Source organism: Zophobas morio, unplaced genomic scaffold, assembly GCF_036711695.1.
Source record: "Zophobas morio isolate AGI-343-1 ecotype UQ-CSIRO unplaced genomic scaffold, CSIRO_AGI_Zmor_V1 ptg000376l, whole genome shotgun sequence".
Lineage (NCBI taxonomy): Eukaryota > Metazoa > Arthropoda > Insecta > Coleoptera > Tenebrionidae > Zophobas > Zophobas morio.
Window position 1 is genome coordinate 91,819 of NW_026972480.1, and position 21,174 is coordinate 112,992.

At 35.5% G+C, this 21,174-nt stretch overlaps 1 protein-coding gene and 3 long non-coding RNA genes across 4 annotated transcripts; 2 read left to right on the top strand and 2 right to left on the bottom strand.

The window, feature by feature from the left end:
* Positions 1-4,639: 4,639 nt before the first annotated feature.
* Positions 4,640-10,879, bottom strand: LOC135120352 (5-oxoprolinase-like). The gene is made up of 39 exons (XM_064044657.1): positions 10,796-10,879; positions 10,681-10,735; positions 10,574-10,630; positions 10,420-10,521; positions 10,286-10,356; positions 10,085-10,122; positions 9,648-9,756; positions 9,500-9,599; positions 9,367-9,447; positions 9,223-9,312; positions 9,107-9,159; positions 8,974-9,049; positions 8,773-8,904; positions 8,595-8,719; positions 8,488-8,533; positions 8,362-8,423; positions 8,202-8,308; positions 7,987-8,149; positions 7,805-7,933; positions 7,462-7,752; positions 7,315-7,402; positions 7,170-7,241; positions 7,065-7,121; positions 6,899-7,008; positions 6,749-6,833; positions 6,519-6,689; positions 6,330-6,401; positions 6,202-6,275; positions 6,098-6,148; positions 5,903-6,037; positions 5,757-5,852; positions 5,636-5,691; positions 5,447-5,580; positions 5,290-5,376; positions 5,188-5,225; positions 5,063-5,121; positions 4,901-5,007; positions 4,824-4,846; positions 4,640-4,759 (listed from the first exon to the last, which is right to left on the bottom strand). Exons 1-39 carry the CDS (start codon positions 10,877-10,879, stop codon positions 4,640-4,642), a joined length of 3,606 nt encoding a protein of 1,201 aa, XP_063900727.1.
* A 3,076-nt stretch (positions 10,880-13,955) lies between these two features.
* On the top strand, positions 13,956-14,931 carry LOC135120333 (uncharacterized). Its single transcript, XR_010278575.1, has 6 exons — positions 13,956-14,045; positions 14,121-14,250; positions 14,303-14,409; positions 14,521-14,599; positions 14,664-14,812; positions 14,871-14,931. It is a non-coding gene; the product is annotated as an uncharacterized LOC135120333 (long non-coding RNA).
* Positions 14,932-16,667: 1,736 nt separating this feature from the next.
* On the top strand, positions 16,668-17,083 carry LOC135120336 (uncharacterized). Its single transcript, XR_010278578.1, has 3 exons — positions 16,668-16,796; positions 16,852-16,982; positions 17,038-17,083. It is a non-coding gene; the product is annotated as an uncharacterized LOC135120336 (long non-coding RNA).
* A 410-nt stretch (positions 17,084-17,493) lies between these two features.
* Positions 17,494-17,895, bottom strand: LOC135120341 (uncharacterized). Its single transcript, XR_010278580.1, has 4 exons — positions 17,856-17,895; positions 17,712-17,798; positions 17,621-17,647; positions 17,494-17,563 (listed from the first exon to the last, which is right to left on the bottom strand). It is a non-coding gene; the product is annotated as an uncharacterized LOC135120341 (long non-coding RNA).
* Positions 17,896-21,174: the final 3,279 nt, after the last annotated feature.

The following is a 21,174-nucleotide window of genomic DNA, read 5'->3' on the forward strand; positions in this document are numbered from 1 at the left end:
GCCCATCCGGAGTACGAATGCAACGTGGAATAGAAACATCTTAATCGGATCATTCACTCTCTACTCTGCAACGGAGTCAGCTTGGTTGTTTCAGTTTCAGTAAACTTGCTAAATAATTCTTAAACTTTCTTCTAACACTAACAATTGATTAACTGAGAAATCCAATGCAGCGTGATTATGGAACCTTCCTAATTAAAGCTCTATCTCAAAGATCACGTTGTACTGCGGAAAGCTCTAGGATCGTAACGGTCGTGTTGAAAAACATGCTTTAAAACTTGGTAAAAACTCCTAGGCTGGCTAAAGTCTAAAGGTAGGTGAAACCTTCCCTGTATCTTTGGATGAATAGAGCACCATATTTGCAGCCCGCCTCTAGTATATATAATACTAGTAACTAGGACTATATAGTAGCGACACTATTATTGTGTCGTTACGCACCGGCAGGTCAAGAAGATACAGGAACTAACCGATGGCTCCGGAAGCAATAGTTTTAGGTAAACAGCACTCATTATTAAGCCAGTGTTCAAGCGTGCTTTCGTCTTTGCTACTCACACCAACATGAGCTTAACCTAGTAGCAACTTAGCTACTTTCCTCAAACTTTATAATAGTGCATGTATTAGTTACAACAGCTCTTCCTACGCGCCGCATAAGAATCTTACTTTTCAAAAGGGAATGCTAGTACTCAACTCCAAGCTTTAAGCAATTTAGGTGAAATAGTTGTTAATTAATTGTGTGTTACTTAACTAAAAAGTAGCATAGTCATCCTCCAATGAACGAATATAGTTAATGAGCGCAAAGTAGCTTAAAAAAATAAAGTTTTCATCCAAGTATACGAGGAATTAGCATCTGTCTGGTGACTAAACTCATTCCGACTTTTTACTAATTTTTTTTTGAGTAGTTCTTTCGAACTACGCATCACTCGACCAGCAACTCTCCAAAGTCATATTCACCTCTTGGCCCTTAATTGCACAAGAAGCTACCATAGTCACAACGAACAGGTTTTGCAAACAATTACATTGATTTATTTGAAGCTGCATTATCTTTCGATCAAGTAACGATCGATTCGTCGTAGATGACCCGATACAAAAGTAGTTTGCTTTCAGACATTATTCCGCCTTTGGATTGGCTTGCTATTGACTACACTAGATAGAAACCCGCAAGTAGCCGCCAGGAAAAAGAACGATGGAAGACGCGAATTTTCTACATAGGGCCAATATAGTTTGACCGCTTTACGACCTGAGCCTAGGCACAGAAAGCAATCCTCGCTCCCTGGAAGAGTGTATTAAAGTTGACGAAGAGTCATAAGGTTAGCTCCAACGATCAAAGACAAGACAAATTGCTCGACAAAGTCTACCCCGCTAAGTAGCCGACCTACATAGTCGCCAGTGTGTTTAACTAAGTTACGAAGGACTTACTTGCTCCGCTCACAGCTAAGTTTAGGTTGTCTACGCATGCCCCTCACAGAGAAGAATGTTAGAAATAGATAAATTAGCGCACAGAACATGCGCAAGCAACGAGAGACGGAAAACGCATCTCTCTTGTCAACGGTTCATCAAGTTGCCTAATTAATGTAGATAATAGGGTTGTTTTAAACCAAAACAAAGAAAAGTTCAATTAAATTAAAAAGAGTGCTTCAAACCTGAGAAGGAAATTATTTTCAATAAGTTTCTGTTAAAGCAATAAAAAATAGTAGATTAGTCAATAGCATTCTTGTATACGATATCATAGCACTTTACTGCATACTGGAAGTAGAAAAGCATTATTATCTTTATTTCAATTAACTTTAAGCCAACTCTCCTTGACTTTAAGCTAATTTACTTTTGACAATTTCAGTTAATTTTGGCCAACTTGAGCTAGCTTTCGCTAATTTCAGTTGACTTTAGTTAACTTCCTTTAATTAGAATATCGACCTTCAGCATATGTTTACCACTAGGATCTGTAGAGAGCTTCATTTAATTCTTCCTACTCGCAAAGAAGCGTTAGATTACTACAAGTCAGTAGAATAGCCAAGTCAGAAGGACAGTTGTTCATCTATCAATAAAAATCTATTTATTCAATTAATTAAGAACCAAAACCAAATTAGTTCCATTTATCATATTTTTGTTCATTAACTTTACTACGATGAGCTGTTTTTTAAAAGTTCAAAACCCTCACATTTAATTGTAAAAATCAGCTGTTTGCCTTGCGGTATAAGAGTTAGCAAAGATTAAGCTCCTGTTCCCAAAATAGATGTTTCACTATCTCATTGGGAAAGTATTGCCCAAGTAGACCAGGAAATTAACTTGTTCAATTCTAGGCCGACTATCAAAGCCAAAGTAGAGGTGCTACCAAAAGCCTCAGCATTTGGTTGCATGCTCTATTTCACTTCCATAGGGTTTAATTGCACATTTTCTTTCATAGTACTTTGGCATATTCGTGTTCTTTACTGAATTAGCCTAACCTTTACTAAGGTCAACTGTTGTTAGCTAAAATTCACCTAATACTCGATTACCAAGATTACTTCCTAGTATAAAAGATCATGACTAGTTTCTACAGGTTTGTATATTTCACTTTGGTTTCTCAACCTAACACAGGGAACTTGAAGCCAAATAGAGAGATAAAAAAATTGTTACAAAAATTGCTTATCAATATACAAGACTTTTTTTAAACTAAGACTTCGGTGTACTAGCTTATAACGAGATAGAAAGCTTCACTTAGAGACAAAGTCAATAAGTCATTCAAGGGAGTAGCAAAGGTTCAAATTTAAGCACTCTTGTCCCCTAGGCGGCTTATGCTTAAGAATGGAATCAAACCACTGACGTTACTGTGAAGGAGTCAACTACTTAAGCAATTTTATAATAAAATTCCACTCTAGTAGAACGAAAAATAAACAAATCTAATTAATCCTTTAAACGCCTCGGTCCCAGTTATGCAGGTTTTTTGACTCTAGGATGGACAGAATGGGGTCACCCGGTAGGCCTAACAGCTTAAATAGTATTTAATCTTACTTAACTAGCTTTGGGTTTAAAGATTATAGTTTTAGAGTAAAATCTACTAAAGCTTCAAACTTAAAGTGGTTGGTTCAATTCCAATTAATCTTGAAATGAAACTAATTAAAACGAACAACAAGGATTGTTCTTCAACGGGTTATTATTGGATTAGCTGTTCCTGCCAATCAAGTTACTCTGGAGATCTCGGTTCTTCCTTGGCCTTATGCTTGGGGGTCCAGCTAACAACTGGTGTATTTTAGCAGAAAGTTATGTAGTAGACATAGAACTCGCTTTTAGTACTATCGATCATATTGTGAGAGATGTCTTTTTTTTCGATACTGTTGAGCATTAGGAAATACTATTAATAAAACAAAAAATTAAAAAAAAAAAAAAAAAGACATAGGAATGAATCTGTTGAAAGATCTATTCAAACGCCTAAAAGCCATTAAGTACTTCTCAAAAAAAAAAAAAAATTAAAATACATTAAGTTATATAATTTTAATCCTTGCGAAATGAAATTTAGATCTCACGAAACCTTATAGTGTAGTAACCAAAAAATACGGAAAGTATAATTTCGATAGAACATTCTAGTGTAATGTATGCTTCGAAGAAAATTCAAAAGCAAAACAAGGAAACCCCCTTCGAGTACTTCCCAGAGTTTTATGGTAGTAACTCAACCCCTTGCATAGATCGCAAGGAAATGAATATTGCGTATAACGAAGTTGTCAGTGTAATTTTATGAGGACTACCCCTGTATTATATAAACTACGTCTTAATAGTTAGCTATTAAAAATTTACACCATTTTTTTATTTTACACAAGCTTGAGTTGTTAAAGCATATGCTCGCATTGCGCTTAAGCTTGGCGCATATAAATTTTAAAGTCGCCTTTATTAATGATAGATATACTAACGCTTCATTGCCATGAACTTTATGTGTAATTATAATACAATCGCTTTGCTTATTCGATGTATTATATTATAAAACTTTGCCGTATTCGTTAGTCGAATATAATGGAGAAAATGACTGCAGTTAGGAAATATTTTATAGATAATTTTAGTCAGTGGTAAAACAAAGTTTACCCTATTTACTTAAATATTTTTTAAAAGTTGGTCAAGTAATAAAACAAAGCAAAATTGAGAGAAAGAAAACAACTATAAAATACTGCATGGCTGTTGGATTTTTTTTAGTTCCTTGTTTAACTGTAGGCGAAAGAGTTTAGTAGTCGCACCTTCTCTTCCATATCTACCTCTTACCTATACTAAATCGTAATACTAAGCAATTAATTATTATAATTAAAGGTGTTCAGTTGCTTAAGTAGGGTTTATAACAATTATAGTTCACAACTCGCTATTATATAAGTAACGGTGCATTTCTTTTGTTTTATAGTAATTGTTTGCCGTTTACCTTTTTTATTTCGACTAAATATGTTTATTTTAACGCAGGTCTTTATGTAGGGCACTACTTTAGCACAAACTGATCTGTAGTTAATTAATTGCTTATAGATTTATAGCTTTATATCTTTAGTCATCTTATTATTACATACTATTTATCCTAAAAGATTACCTATAATTATAACCATTGGGGACCTAAAATTTTTTCTTAATTATGAAAAAGCTTTAAACAATGACGCTTTAATTAATAAATAAAGCAGTGGTTATCTATTTGTTAGCATTAGCCATCATGAAGTCCATAGCCTCCCCCCCCTGGCGTGTGTATAACAAGTCTATCTCGACTGTGGACTTCAAATGTTGCTCTGCCTCCTACATTTACTGGTTTCCTATTATATTTTTCCTGATACTATGCAACAAGCAAAGAGTGTACGGTTGCACAACACCAAAAGTATCAATATACGTACGAGTATATTCAGGCCTCGAGATCCTGGGTTAACAAATAAATCTAGGTAAACCATAAGCAAAAAAAAAGAACTGAAACCTGGACACCCCCCATTCATGCCGGAAGGGGCAAAAGAACGACGTTCACTGAGAATTGATACAGTTTGTTTCTTCCTAAATTCAATTTCTCGGATGACCCCGTCACCACTATATGCCCCAATTAATACCAAGTTGGTGACATAACAGAAAAGCGTTACTATACCCTTTGAACTTTCCTAAGCCTCCAGAACCCTTCCTCAATGAGAACTGCCTTAGAATAACCTATAATATAATTCCATTTAGTCTGTAGAACGTAATGTTCTTTGAGCTACACAAGTCTATACACACCGGGTAGCGGTTTTCTAGTACTTCTGGATCCGTTATACCTTGAAGTATAAAGTGTACAAGCGGTAGAATAAAAATATTAACAGAAGCCAATAACGCTTGTACGTGTATTGGTCATGTGCGTATGTACGCCGGCTGTCCCGTGCCAAGAGGGCCCTGCGCCTGCACCACCAGCTATAGTCTCGTAATAACCTGGAGTGCCCATAGTGCAAGTTATTACTGGGGAAGGAGGGATATGAGGTAACAGCTGCCACAGAATAACCGTATTGATTATCGCCAAAAGTTAAGTTATTCATACAGCCCTGCGAGTCGGCACATGCACCCAAGACCTTCAATATGACATCCGCCACGCGCTGGGAAGTCAATACATTCCCACCGACCACTGCAACATCTGGCCTGGAACAGGGAAGGAAGCAGCTAAACCAGACCCCCAAAGCAGGCAGTAGCTTACCCCGGATCAATTATGGAGTTTGGGGGGATCACAAACCTTACAGGAGTCAGGCAGCCCTGAGCACGTGTGCAAAAGATAAGACAATACGCACATCACATAGAAGACAAAAAAGGGCAATAACCTGGTTTAATGGAATTTCATAAGGGATCAAACACCGCAAGCAATATATAACTGCAGACAAAGTCACAGCCTTCGGCATGTTCCAGTTGCCAAGTACCTTCACTAATATGTCAGAAAATTCCAGGAAAGGAAAGCTTACAACAACACCTGGTGACCAGTGTTGGTGAAGTCAAAACTAGCGCTCCCATCCTTGAAAATCGTCAAGTGGACGCAGATGGGGCTACCGTCATCCATGCGATCCTCGGCATAAAGCACGACCTTTTCTTTTCCACGAAAAATAGACTTCGGGTAAAAATTGTCATTTGGTGAGTGGTCAGATGGGCTGGACAGGTCGCGGTGGACCCTTTCAAAAATTTCTTGAAGGCTTTTTCTAACGCGGTCTGATGCATTTTCCTTTATTGATTTTGTTAGTTTGTAGAAAAAATTCAAAATTTTGTCAATTCTACCTGAATATGATGCATATACGCCTGCACCACTTTTATGCCGTATTGCTCAATTAGTTCATTAACTAATCGTATACCTAGGTAGTGTATCAGAAAGACGATTGAAGACCACGTGAGTAGAATAAAAGCACCATGGTGGTTGGCAGCAATCTGTGCCTTCAAATCCGATATATTGTCACCTGGAGGCATAAATAGCAGCAACACTTAAACGCGTTGTTAAAATGAGCACAACTTATGCGTCGAGCTCCCGCCTTTTTTAGCAGTGCGACTAACTCATTTTCACGGAACTTACCGCCTCTGACAATGTAAAAAGACTTTACAGCTAGTCCCTCCTAATAAACGGAATAAGAAGGAAACCAAAGAAAGCAAATAGCAAAGGTTGTTCACTTGTTCCAGAAAGCGTGATGTTGGTGGCATGGAACCAGGTGTAATGCCGCCTACATCCGCGTGGTGTCCCCGCGCAGCCACAAAGAAAACGGGCGCACTGCTCTCTAAGGTACCAGGATTAAGGCACTCGGATTGAGGCTGTTTTTTGCGCATAATCTAAAACCTTCATAGAAAACGGGTGTTATGCACGTAATATCCGGAAGGTGTGACCCTCCGGCTTCAGGGTGGTTGGAAATTATCACGTCGCCCTTTTTCATGGCGTCATCCCCTTGAAATAGTTATTATTATAAAAGTGGTGGAGGAGAAAAACAGCGGGTTGCAAGAAACCTTTTAACAAAGTTATCTGGTACTTAACAGCTTCCTGCATTGCGCCGAGGTGGACAGGAATGTGCGGTGCATTAGCAACCAATCCGCCGTCCGGGCCTATTAGGTCACCTTTAGGGGCCACTAGCACTATATTAGTAGGAAACAAGTATTACCAAATAAGGCGCACGAAAAATCAAGCCTTTCTTTAATATTAGTAGATATAGAAGTTCCTGCAAACTCCAAATTAGATATTTACTAAGGTATCAAGCAAGTCTTACTCTGTAAAGTGCAACCCATTTGCTCTGCAACGCTCATAAAACGGTGGGACAAGATGGCCAATAGTACAGGATCTGATTCAAGCCCTAATGAAAACCCAAGTAACTGAAGGCAGGGGACGGTTTACCCTCATAGATACGATGTTACCAATGTTGTTAACTTTTTTGTCCTCCTTCCCCCCTACTCGAATGAATAAGGACTTTTGTTTGTAGGTGGCTGAACAACCAGGTTCGACCTTATAAAGTTGCAAAATAAGTTAAGGTTCATTAGAAAACAAAGCCCCATAAGAAGCACCAAAACGGTACTAGTGGAGTCCATAATGATGCAAGGACCAGAGTAGACAACAGCCTCGCTAGGAAAAAGATCAAATTTGGTAGCATACACCGGCGTTTCTTTAAATCCGCCTTTAAAGTAACACCGGGTGGTTGCTATTGGCTCGACTACTGGCCTTAAATCTTTTTCCGTTGTCTGGTCTCCGGGTTCGCACACTTCTTCTAGTGTACTTCCCGTGCCAATGCCTCTAACATGGATGTCATCAATGATAATATCTCTTGCAGGAATGGTAAAGCCAAACTCCCGTTCATACTGCGACAACTAATTATGTTTTGTTAAAAATATTATAAATAAGCAAAGACACATTTTGAAGAAAGTAATAGCCAAAGTCGTTAAACTCATCGCCTTCGATCATTAAGGAACAGTCGGTTTTGTCGTACCGCATGTTCAGCAGTTTTCGGATTTTTATATAACTTTTAGCAAATCCTTGCTCCTATTGTAGCGAGGTCCTTCAGTAAGAAAAAATTATTCATTAAAAATGGAAACCTCCAAGGCCTTCGTGGTTTTTTCTGAGAGCTCAAAGAAGTTGTATTTAATGTTCTTCACAACTTCTTCATCCTCGGGATCGTAGATTTTCGAGCAGGGGCGCTGGTTTTCCACAATGACATCAGCGAGCGCTATGCCATAAGCAGATAGAATACCAGAATATCTGAGTGGGTAGTAATTAATAATATGCCTCTCCATCAATATATAAGCACGACTTATTAATATAAATTTCTTTCATCCCCAACGACTTAGCGATGGCAACGGCATGTTGCCCTCCTGCGCCGCCAAAACTACATAAAGCATGGGAGGAAGTGTCGAAGCCCTACTGTCAGTTGTGGGCACAGATAACATAATTAGTCATTAGCATCAGCAAACTTTCGACTGGGTCAAAGAGCGGATAGACCGGCACATGGCCTCATTGGCCACCTCGAGAAAACCTGGCGAAGTAGGCAGAGGTCAGGCGTTACATACAAGTGAGTAGCGAGGGAAGAAGGCAGATACCATAGGCCACTTCTTCACAGGTCATGTCCACGTAGTTGGGAGAGTGCTAACGGGCATGTCAGAATGCTAGTTTTGATACCCAACAAACTTCTATATGAAAGCAGTACTTTTTTTTTGTAGGCGTTTATTTCCTTCGTCAGCTCTTTAAAAGCCCTTCTGGTCGCTTCAAGGTCCAAGCCCTCGTTCTCATCAGGCCCGAAAATTTTAGGAAAGTTGTCAGGGTAGATTCTTCCTGAGCAAACGTATAAAGTATTGTTATGCACAACACAGCGAACTTAACAATACCTAGTAGTAGATTTGCGTCTGTGATGGCCAAGTGGCCGCCTTTCCTGTAGCAAACAGGGCCAGGATTAGCGCCAACGCTCTCTGGCCCCACAATAAAAATGCCTTCTTGAAAATATAGTCTACTTCCGCCTCCTGAGGTAGAGCACAGGGACACCAAATGTTCAAGTTGCAAAAAAAATTGCATGGTAAGAAAAAGGAAACCAGCCGCAATAGTATGAACGTCCAGCTGAGGTGCTTGAATAGTGATGCCGGCGGTTTCTGTTTCAAAAACGTGTTCCTTAGAATAAAAAGCTATTAGGGACCAAAAAAGGACGTTTTTCAGGATTATTTAAACCAACTTCCCAGAAAAGCGCGAAACATCCGTGGAAGTGCCGCCCATGTCAAAGCCTTGATATTACCAGAAAATCGGTGTTGAAAAAATTTAAGATCACCACATAACAAGTAGTAAACCAATCAGAGGTGAATTTGTTAGACGTCGATAAGTCGTTTTACTGTAACCAACCACACCCCCTGCAGGGCCGGAGAGGATTGCTCGAAAGCCTGATGCGACGGCAAGAGGCAGACATGGCAGAGCAGGTAGCACGTGCAGATTACCATTGAAATCCTGCACGGAAGCAAGTCCGCCATCAGACTGCATAAAGCTTATGCTCACTTTGGTGATGCCATTATCAAACCCTACAAACAGCGCTGTTAAGTGCGAAGATAGGATCCTTTGCAAATGTCAAACCTTGCTGAAAGCTGTGAACATACTCGGTGATGACTGGAGTCAGGTAGGCGTCCGCGCACGTAGTATAACCCCGAGACACAATTTTAATCATGGGCATGACCTGCCAAGGACAATCAGTGAAGTGCCTTAAAAGCAAAAACAGAAGTACTTGTGAAGAAAGAGAAATGTGGCGGAAGCCGACTTCTTCTGCTAAACGAGCCACTTTTTTTTCGTGCTTATCATTTAAATATGAGTGCATAAACACAACCGCTAAGCAACTAAAGCGGGGAATACACTAAAAATATGTTAAAATTAATGACAAAAAAAAAGAACTGACTTAATGCCGGAGTTGTAAATATCCCTTAGCTCTGACAGAACAGTTTTTTCATTTAATTCCTGTCCAATTAAATAAACTTTTTTGCTGTTCAAATCGAGACACAACCAGAGAAATAACCTTTTCAACTATAATTTCCTGCCCAGTCAAGCTTGAGATGGTCGGTCCATAATCGTTATCAACATACTTCTCTTGTTTTTTTAAAACAAATCTGACAAAAACATAATAAGCATGACTTTTTCTGAATGTCCACCCGACAAAAGCTAAAAAACCTTTCGTCAATCTCCACAACGCGTTTATAGAGCACCTCCTATAATAAAGAAGATTTAACATATGTTACAATGTTGTGTTACTATATTAAAAAAGCTGCTATATCAATAGAAGTAATGTAACACGAATAAATAATTAATATGTTATTATTTATAACGAAAAGACTGTGTTCCAAAGACTACAACAAATATATATATAAGAACCAATTTTTCAATTTTTAAATCAAATATTTTGGGCCTCGCCTGAGTCCCAATGACGAGAAGGTCAGCAAAACCTACAAGATTAGTTAAAAGAGCTAAAAATTTATACGTAACTTTTTTAAAATATTATTAAAAACCCTTTGTAGTTAACAAAGCAACATCAGAACCCTTCCTCTCTAGAAGAGCATTAGTAGCGACTGTAGTCCCCAACCGAATGCTTTCAATAAGTTGGGTCTCAACTATAAATATTACGAAATATACACACTACCCGCTTATAACAAAAATTGGTACCTGGTTTGGCTTTAGGGAAGCTCTTGCCAGTAACTTCTTCTAAAATACGGCGTATACCTTAAAAAAAGTTTTGCCTAAGTTAGAAATAAAAATAGATAATGGGTCACCTTCCCTTGCAGGGTCAGAATAATTAGATGGGTCCTCAGATAACAACTTTATTACCTTTAATTTTACAAAGGTTAAGAAGGGTTTTCAGCTATATAGTTTTAAAAAAAAATATACTTTAGGACCAGAGGGAGTATCACTGTATACGTCTGTGAATGTTCCTCCTCGATCAATGGCAAAACTAAATTTTTTATTACCCATATTTCTCTTACCCTTTCTTAAGACAAAAGTTCCTTATGATCTATGGTCATTCACTGTGCTAACTATTATCGTACTGCATAAACTTTTTTTTAAGTAATGGAAAGTTACCTATTATATATAATTTCTGTTTTCGGTCTTTAACTTTACCACCCACCAGTTGTATTCGCATAGCTCCCAGTGGCTAATAATTACTACCCCTGTCAGTTATGGTTTTTTAACTAGTGCCATGCCAGTTTTAGACTCACAGCGCTTGCATTGTAGGTGGCTAAAAATCTGGTATATTTTTTGAAAGGAAAGTACCACTGGATGCCTATTTGCCAGCTATTTATATATTTATTTTTTAGTGATTAGTTAACTTTTTCTGTTACTGGGTGAACATAATTAATGTGATTTTAAAAACTTCACTTTAAACTTGTCATATAAAATTAACGTTTCATTTAAATCTGTATCTTCAATCAGAGTAATGGATATTGGGTTTTTTTTAAAATTTATGTAAAAAATGCATGAAGTAAAAATCTACTTCCAAATACCACTTTAATTAGGGTAAGCCAAAGTTCTAGTTATTTAATTCATTCTACATTCCTTGCCTAAGTAAGAAGACGACTGATCCAATTTAAATAACTTTATACCTTGTTCTCCACGGTTTACGGATATTACGTTAAAGAAAGAATGATAACAATGAAGGAAACTAAAAGAGCCAAAAGTTAAGGTTATTTTACTATATCACGGCGCAATGATGTAAATAGATATTTTAGAAACCAAAGCTGTAAGTATTTCCCCAAGCTGGGTGCAGCATGTTAGCATATTTGTTTGATAATAAAAAAGAGTGAACATTCAAAGGACAATTTGAATTGTTTGAAGAGATATATTATTATAACTTATAACACCCAAGGCCTCAAGCATCTTTATGAAAGAAGAAGATAAGATATAAAAATAATCTTTTTAAAGTAAAAACACTCTAGATTCAAGAAAACTACAGAATATTCAACTAACCAGCTACTTACGCGTGATTCGCATATATTGACGTGGACTATCACTCATATTTAAGATCGTGCAATAACCTAACTTAGAAAGGCGCTGACGCCTCCTTATAGACGCTTAAAAGATATGTAGCGTAAAGTCAAGGTTTCACTGAAAAGAGTCACACCGATGTAATATTGTTTTTTTAAACAATTAAAGTCGCTAAGGTGTTGCTATAACCTTTTCTTTGGAGGACCGTTGTATAATAGTGCGTCGACTCGAGTTACCATGAAGACTGGCTAGCTAGCTACACAACCAAAGCGTGCCTTTAAAAATTCTCCCATGGGAAGTTCAATAATGCCTGGCTCCGTATTCTTGTTACGACTCAAAAGTCGTGAGTGTTCTATGAAGATAATAAAGCGCGCCAAAATTACAAGTGAAAAAAATAAAAGAATAATAAAAGTATTAAATAGGTTATTAAGTACAGTATATAAAAAACGAAATAATAACATATAAAAAAAGAGAAGGAATTAGCCAATAAAACTGAGAAAGAAACTTAGAAAATAAGGTTAAAACCAGAATCAAGATCATAAAAAAGGGACGCAAAACGCTCTTCACTTCGTTGAATATAACAAGCATTAACAAACTCTCTCGAGCGCAAGCCCTTTACCTAAGAGTAGACCTCAGGGTACAAAAAATTAGGTGTTCGAGGTAATAACATGAGCTCAGTCGTAACAATTCTACTTATTTTTTTTCATTTTGGATTCATACTTGGTTATTAGATTCGAAATGAAGTAACTATGTATTACTTAAAAAGGAGGACTAGTTCACTGGTATTTAAATTCATGTTTTTGAGTAACTCGTTACTTGGGACGAGCATTCACGTCAATCAACTGATAGACATTTATATACCCATAGGAAAGTTAAAAATGGTATGCACATAATAATTTACAAAAGTAAACTAAAAATAATATAATTATTTTCAAAAAAAAGTACATATACCTTAAATAATTTTTGGCCTTACTTTATTAAAAAGTCAATTTAAAAGCTAGGGTTAAGCGTTTTGACACCGTTATTTATGTAGGTTAAGTGTCACTTAAGTGGCTATAAAATAAAAACTTAAATTTAAAAAGATGCTAGTACTCTACTTTCTGGCTGCTGGACTATAGTTAAAATAACAATTGCTTGGTAACTTACAAGTAAGACGGCTTCATAAAAAGTTTTATAGCGCAGATAGAACAAAAATTCAAATGTACTGGATTACCTCACTATCTTAATATCCTATTCTCTTCTTGGACACTGCAGAGTCTTATCTAAACTGGATATCAAGCAAGCATTATATAATCATAGAGGGTTACTAAACACCACAAATGTCTTATCAAATGTACACCAAATACACCTGGATACTACTGAGCTAAAGTGCTTTTTAATGTTTAGCATAATTACTTTTAATTTATGTACATTCTTCCATTACTACAGACACTAAAAGGTTAATAAGCTCTTTTAATATAGTTGCTTTACCAAATTTTTACCGTAACATATTAACTCATTAAGTGATCACCCTTAACATATGGTTTAATATACGTCTTACAATATCGCGGATAAGCACAAATATTTAGAATCTTAAAATAGTCTCTTTATATCGTATGAATAATTACTAAGTTCAAAAATTAAAGGTAGTATCCTCTAACAGCATTGAGTTAAAGCAAATATTCTTTACAGTATTTTATTAAAAAATAAATTTATTCTCATATTTCTCGAACTAAAATTGTTTGCGGGCACTGAATATTTTTAATAAGTAGTATCTTCTACTCTAAATACTCTTGCGTTTTCTTATTTATTTTTTTTTTTGGTACATTTATCTCTTTGTTTTACATATAAAAACATTTTAATCTTAGAGTTCAGTATTGAGGTCTAGAGTGAAGCAATAATAGATCTAGACATTAACTAAAGTTTGCCTCATTGTAGGGGTTCAAATATAAAGTTAGAATGCAAAGAAGTGTTATAGCCTTAAGTGTTGTAAGTACAAAAATACCTTAATTGTATTATTTAAAACACGGAGGCCCGCGAGAATAAATCGTGCAAGTGGTGGTTGCTTGCTTCGGCTCTTCATATATAAAGAAGACCTTTACTCGTACTCGGTTGTTTCCTATTATTCTCAAAACTTAGATGAGCCATGTTCGGAGTAATAGTACCCGGCCTTCCGGTTATCCTTACTTTATGAGATCTTTTTCGTAAAGTTATGAAGTTTTTAGTTAACTTTGCTTAATATTCGGAGCAGGTCCTAGTTAACGGAATGGTTATTGATGCAAACAAAATATTGTTTAACCTTCCAGATCTTTTTACTGGGAAAAAAAGTAGCCATCTCGTTGTCTTTTTAACAGGAGCGCAGTCTCTCTTTGAAAGTTTAGGTAGTTTTTTAGTTTATAAAGTTTTTTTATAAAGATTTTGTTATTTTTAAAGGAGCTGCGATATATTTGTGTACCGACAAGGATAATTGGCAATACTTGGGCTATATCTCCAACAATAAACCTTCGGCTATATTCAAAATTTCTGCCAATTCAATAAATGTATTATTTTTTTTTGTAGATATTTCGTACTTTATCCTTTTATATATTTCTTACACACTTAATTTAAGACTTTTTACTGCGATTAAAAGGCTCTGTTATTTTAACATGTAGACTATGCGCCATTCCGAAAACACCTTTGGTTCTTCGTCTGAAAGTTTTCAGTTGGCGCTCAAGTCTAACGAAATTTTGGGTTTTCAATACTTTTTACTTATCACGTTAAATATGAAAATCTTTTTTACTTTACCGGATAACAGGTATTTCAGTTGAGCCTTTAGAGACTATTGAGCAACTTACTGTTTCCCTTCCTGAAACCTCTAATCCAACTACTTTAATCGCTTTTTGCCATAAGATGTTGGAAAATTTTTATAACTACGCCTCTTCTTTTGCACAATCATATAATCAGGTTTTTTTTAAAAAAATAAATACTTTTAAACTTTACTTTACTCACGAATTTATTCAAGATAGGAGACTTAAACACAGAGGTCATCCCCATAAAAGTTCTTCAGCTTTGGTTTGATTCCATTCAAAAAAAAATTACAACAGACATTAATTTTTGGAAGTAACACTACATTTGTTTGTACTTTAAAATATATTAATAAAGTATAATCCATTTTTTAATATTTTAAATAAACAAATTCTACGCAACAATTATTTATTTTTTCTGTAATTTGTTTTCTGTGTGTTGAAATTTTAAACTTACCATTACTTTGAAGGGTTTTTAAGGATCTTTATACCTCAATTAATCGCCTGTAATAAAGTAATATGCTCGTCATATATATATATATACTAGTAGATAACGCTATCCTAATTCTATCCTTTACCAGTATTGCACTACAGCGCTACTATACATGAGAAGAGAGCGCTAATTAGCTAGTTACACAAATAACAAATTCTAACAATTTCGCTAGAAACCTTCTCACTGTAGTACTAATGCGTATTATATAAGCTTGTAAAGGGGCAATTGTGCGCAATGTGACCGTAATTTTGTGACGAAGCAGTTTTTTAAAAAGTAATTAACTTTTTTTGAATTATTATTTTTTGGCTCGTGTTACTAAGAAGCCCACTATGAATAGTAATTTAAATAGTTTTAAACGTCTTACTTGAAAAGTTATTTCTATTTTACTAAAATGCTGCACAATAAAGAAGTTGTTTAGTAAGTTTTATAACAGACAGACAATAGATATAATCCCACGGAACTTAAAAAATATTACATGGCAAGGTTATTTACCTTTTATTAATTTCTTTCTTTAAAAAAGTTCCTACTTATTAACCTCTAAAAATTAGCGTCAAAAATTAAAAGTAAAATACTCTTCATTGTAAACGTAATTAAAATTCTTTATTAACCAACTATAAAAAAGGCACCTTTTTAAAGGTGTACAAACTTTAATTTTAACGTGTCTCCCCACTAATGTCGATTACTTGTAAAATGACTTAAGACTCTTTTGAAAAGAATTCTCCATTATATCCCTTCCTTGCGGAGATAAGTAAGGGTTTTCGAGTAAACTAAAAAGTCGTGTAAAAGGATCCAGCAATATTAGTATTTGTTTCATTTTAGCTGAAAAATACTTTTCATTTACAAAAGTGGTACTTAACAATACACCTTTTTATATACACCATGGTCAATATGTATAAATCCATAATACGTGCACTTTAGGTTAAGTTTAAACCTCTCACTTTTTGTAATTTCGCTCGCAAAACCTGGAAAATTAAAAACTTGTAAATTTTAGATAAGAGTATAAAATATGTACAGATAAAAACTGGGGTCAGACGGCTGAAAACATTTAAAGACTAGTAGTGCAACGGTAAGCACTAAGTGCGTGCCAAGACATAAATTCGAGCTAAGCTATTTGTACTTTTACTTTTAGGTTTACCCCCCCCCCCCAAGGGCACCTTTTCGCCTCTTAGAAGAAGGACTTATAAGGCGACTTGTGGACTTCAAAGGAGCTAACTTATCTACACCCATAAATCTCATGCAGACTACTTTTAGTAATGATGACCATAAGAACAACCGCGCATATTTTTTCCCTTGCTGTTTAGTATGGACTCCACTACCTTTTATAAGGTTCCGTTGCACTAATTTAAATTTTACTGCCTTTACTTAGAAGCTTATTTGTAGTTATATACTTCCTTTCATAAACCATATGGGAGTAGTTGATAGCATTGGTACTATTAGAGATTTCGCCGGCTCCTACGAAGTCAACGTGTGCATATATGGTTTAAAAAAATTTAACCATACGACAAATGCTTGTTAGTGTTTTTAGGAGGGAAAGTTGGCTTTTGGAAGAGTCACTCGTTATTATCAGCTCGACTGCGCACTTAGTCAATCCAAATATTATTCTTTCGACGATGCAATAATTTATGCCTCAAAAGAATACTGCAAACGAGAGGTTTTACTAAATAATAAATATTAGTATTACTGCACAAAAGAGTTATCAAAAGAAGCACAGGATTTGGAAGGACAACTGTCACTCTTACGTTGCTTACTGCTTAAATTTGATGGAGTACTGCGGGAAAACTGACTGGAACATGCTAACCTTAGCTTCCCTAATGTTTTTTAAAGGGCGCTATTACGGGTATACCTTGAACGCTAAAGAATATTTATAATACTTATCTATTTCTTTATCACAGAAAAAAAGGCTTTTTATACACGTGGGGGCCATTTTCTCTAATACTTTGCATACTTTTTTACTTTCTGCTGTTATAATAAAGTATGACTCTTAACCACTTGTTAGCTCATATACTCTGAAGTGTACTCGAATGAATAAACTGCAGATCGTTTACTATAGACCGGCAAAACTTGGACCTTTAAGGGTTAAAGAAAAAAAGTTGCAATAACTACTTATATGTTTTATGCATCTAAGCGCCTTAATAAGTTAGTGGCTTTATTTTAAATTAAACTCATAAGCATACTTTCTAACTCTCCTTTTCCGTAATAGCATTAGAAAAATTTATACATTAAGTTTACAGTGAGATAACGTCTAAAATTTTACACAAAGCACAGCTGACAATAAAGATTATTACGTAAAAAGTTATATTTAACTTGATACAACCCACTTTATAAAATACATTATGTTATCTTATTTTGCCTCTTCTTTTTTTCCTCTAATTTTTCGTCTATAATTTTTTGCATGCCTTCTTTGTCAAAAGGAATTTTCTTTAAAAAAAAGCGTTAGAAACGTTTTATAGTGCATAATAAATATGTAGCTTATACGTAAGTGTTTTCTGTAGAAAGAACTTCCTGAAATAAAAGTATGTTAGAATAAAAGTTGAAATAACGTTAAAAATTTATCAAAATATATAACCTTTGCCCACAATTTCGCTTTATTTGCAAAGCTTGGCGAGCCAGCATAGTATAAACTAAATATCGGAAATGCACAGAGAAGAGCAAACTTAAGGTAACGGTAATATCATTAGAAGGTAATTAATAGCATATCATAGTATGCAACCTTAAAAAGCTCAAGGTTGATTCTTTTATAAAAGTTCATTGCTTAAGGGACAAAGTACCACTACGGTACTTAGCAATAACCCTCATCAAAATTTGAATTCCACTGTCGCATATCCTTCTTTAGCTAAACCTTTTTTGGGCAAAGCTACAAGAATTTTTTAGCGATGATTACGTAAAACTACCTTCATTATACAATTCACTTGCTTCATCTTAACTTTTCCTTGATTATTTTTTTTTAATCAATTTTATTATTTGCCAACTAATAAATATTTTTCACTTCAAGGGTTAAAATTTATATTTTATCTGTATTAGGGTAGGGTGGAGTACGACTTATTCTAGTTTTCTTATATATACATGAGCTATTTTTTTAATATGGCACATAAACATATAGTGAAATTTAAACGGTTTTTGCAACTTGACTGTATGCTTTTAGAGACTTTATTATTGAAAATTCTGCAATTAGAGCATTAGAAATAGTAAATTTAGTAAGTTACAGCAACACTTTAAATTTTTGGGTGCAGTGGAAGTATTAAACTTAATTAAATGGAAATATTTATTTATAATGATAGTGTTTGAGGAACGTACCGCTCATATATAGTATATACCAGTAACAATACTCTTCTAACAGTACTACTACCAAACCACTACCGCTAGCACATCCTACCATCCTAGCAATAAGTACTATAGCCAACTTTCACCAACCACAGAGTTCCTACTACTAGTATATAGAGCAGCACTAGCAGCCTAAAAAATACAACCGCACTACATATTGACTAGAAGAACCTTCTTTAGTCAACTTAAATCAATTTTTGTTAATCAAAGAGCACTTCTAATTTATACATAGTACAATTCGATCATACTAGTACAGAAGTAGTATTGTTACTACTATATACTTTGTACGGAAGTACACACTACTTCAATGTCATGGTCCTTAATCTTTTAACTTTTCTGTAGCAGGTATCTATGAAACGATGCAAAGAGTATTACCTAATAATACTCAAACTAGCAACTCTCAAAATGGTTTCACCCACATCGCTTCGTAACATTAGGTGTCAAGTTTAATTATAGAGCCAAACTTTATTCAAACATTCACAATCTACGTCAGATGCTTTCGTCCACAACTAATCGCTTAGGAACGCAGGTATTACTAGTACTTAACCTTCAATTTGTCAGATCGAAGACTCAACCCACCTTAAGTAGAAAAGCGCATGAAGCAATAGGTAGACAGTACAGCTAGTATAGCAACGCCGTGTGCTTTTACTTGACTACCAAAAATCTAACTATCAGCTCAGGTGTCGAACTTTAACTTTATCTCTAGCTAGCATGATTGTACAAGCTACTGAACAGCTCACAGGGTATAAAGTACCTGCCAAAGATCTTTTGTGGTTCAAATGTTTCACCAATTTTAAAAACAAATCTTTCCATTCGCAGGTCTTACTTAGCGCTCTTCTTGGTCAAGTTGTGTTCTTGTTACTATTTTCCCTAGCTAGGCAACCATATTCCGAAGTGAATAGATCATTAATCCAGAGCGAATACCTTAGGTTTACTTTGTATAATTTCAACTAAAGTCAATTAATCCATCAAATCCCAGAAGATTACTAAACATAACAAGGACATTTCGTAACTACATCATACACTAAATTTAACCTAAGGGTGGATTTGCTAAGTGAACCTAGATTATGTTCGAAATTTTAATAGAGCACCAATCTTTTTGGACGCTTTACGGATTATCCTGGGGACTTACCATGAATTCTTACTTAATCAAGAGCGTACAGCATTGCCGGAAAGCTGCAAAATATAGCTAACAGTCAGGTCTCTCACTACGAGCCTAGCTACCAATGTTTAAGTACTACGATAATTACCTAACTTCAAATCATGACCGCATAATAGCATAGATCGCAATAACCGCACAGGCAATGGAGGTTTTCGCGAAAGAAACCGCGAGGCGGTTTAGCATCTCCTATACGAGTTTTTGTGGAGCTTAATACTTCATAAATGTCAAAAAATATGTAGAAAGAGTATTAATAGCCAGTTAAAGTTAGTACTTTTCTGTGGCTTTTTCTTCTGGCTCGCAGCACTACCGAGAAATTAACGGAGGAATATTTGCCTAAAACCTCAACATTATGTGACCTTCTGGAAAAATAGAGCTCCAAAGCACTAATCCTTAGAAGCTAATTACTATAGTATAATCATGCAAAGGAACAAGTCGATCGTGATTACGGTACTCAGTCATTGCAGCCGTACCCTTAACAGTCAAACTCAAATTCAAATTAGATTAGTAAGTTTTTTCGGTACGTTTTCAAGATGTCTGGTTCGAGTTTATAAGGAATAATACCCTTTCAGTAGTTTTCGGTTGTTCTCTACTCCCCTAGATAAATGTATAAGTTATCACTAAAAAGACAAGGTTAGTGATGCACTTTGAGTTCGTGCCAAAGTATTTTCTCGTATCACTCATGATTTGAATAGAGGTTAACCGGAGCTTACATTCGCAACTTTACTGAAGCCAACTTGTTTTCGTCTTAGCCCTCTCAAAGTGAAAATGTAACCTTACATCCAGCCTGTGAAGTCAATAGGATTATAACAACTTAGCAATAGATTTCACCAAGTACGATTGATAAGATTAATAAATGATGGCTCCTGATTAAGTTGACTAGTTGCTGCTGAAGACATACAGGTAAGCATTAAAAATAAGATTGATACAACGATTCCATGTACTGAGTGGTCCCAAGATAATACTATTATAATTCTACACCAATTTTACCATAGAATGTGAGGTAAGCGCTATTTTATTAGTCAATTCAGGAATAATTAGCAAGTTAGCCAACTGAATGGTACACAACCAAAGTTGTTCAAGTATACAAGTATAGAACATAAACCGTTCCCAACTAGGTTAAACGAAGTCACATCTAGGTAATAATTGATGTTTTGCGAAGCTTAATTATTAAAAAAAGAACCCCTTTAGAGGTGTAAACACTGTTATCTTACCAGTAACCTTGATTATTTATAGTGTGGTTACCCAGTTATCAGAATCATAATTCTTTCGTTTTAGTTTTGCTTCAGTAGTGAAAATTCACCCGATTTGTTAATTATTTAGGCCGAGAAAATTAGACCGTGCTAATGGTGTCTCTGTGGTTATTACTCCGTGCCCTTGAGAATATAATAAAAGTTCAGTCAATTAGACAAACTTTAGTACAATGTACGCCAGAACCCCAGAGCCAAAGAACTATTATTTAGATGCTATATTTATCTCGTGCTAAGACACCTCTTATTTATAAGTTGGACACAATAAAGGCAAAACCCAAGCTCAGCCATACAAGTGT

Coding starts and splice junctions, on each gene's coding strand:
- LOC135120352 (XM_064044657.1), bottom strand. CDS start 10,879: ATGGGTAATAAAAAATTTAGTTTTGCCATTGATCGAGGAGGAACATTC. Junction 9,313..9,366: donor TTCCGTGCAGGATTTCAATG/GTAATCTGCACG, acceptor CCGTCGCATCAG/GCTTTCGAGCAATCCTCTCC. Junction 8,309..8,361: donor GCTCTTTGACCCAGTCGAAA/GTTTGCTGATGC, acceptor AACTGACAGTAG/GGCTTCGACACTTCCTCCCA.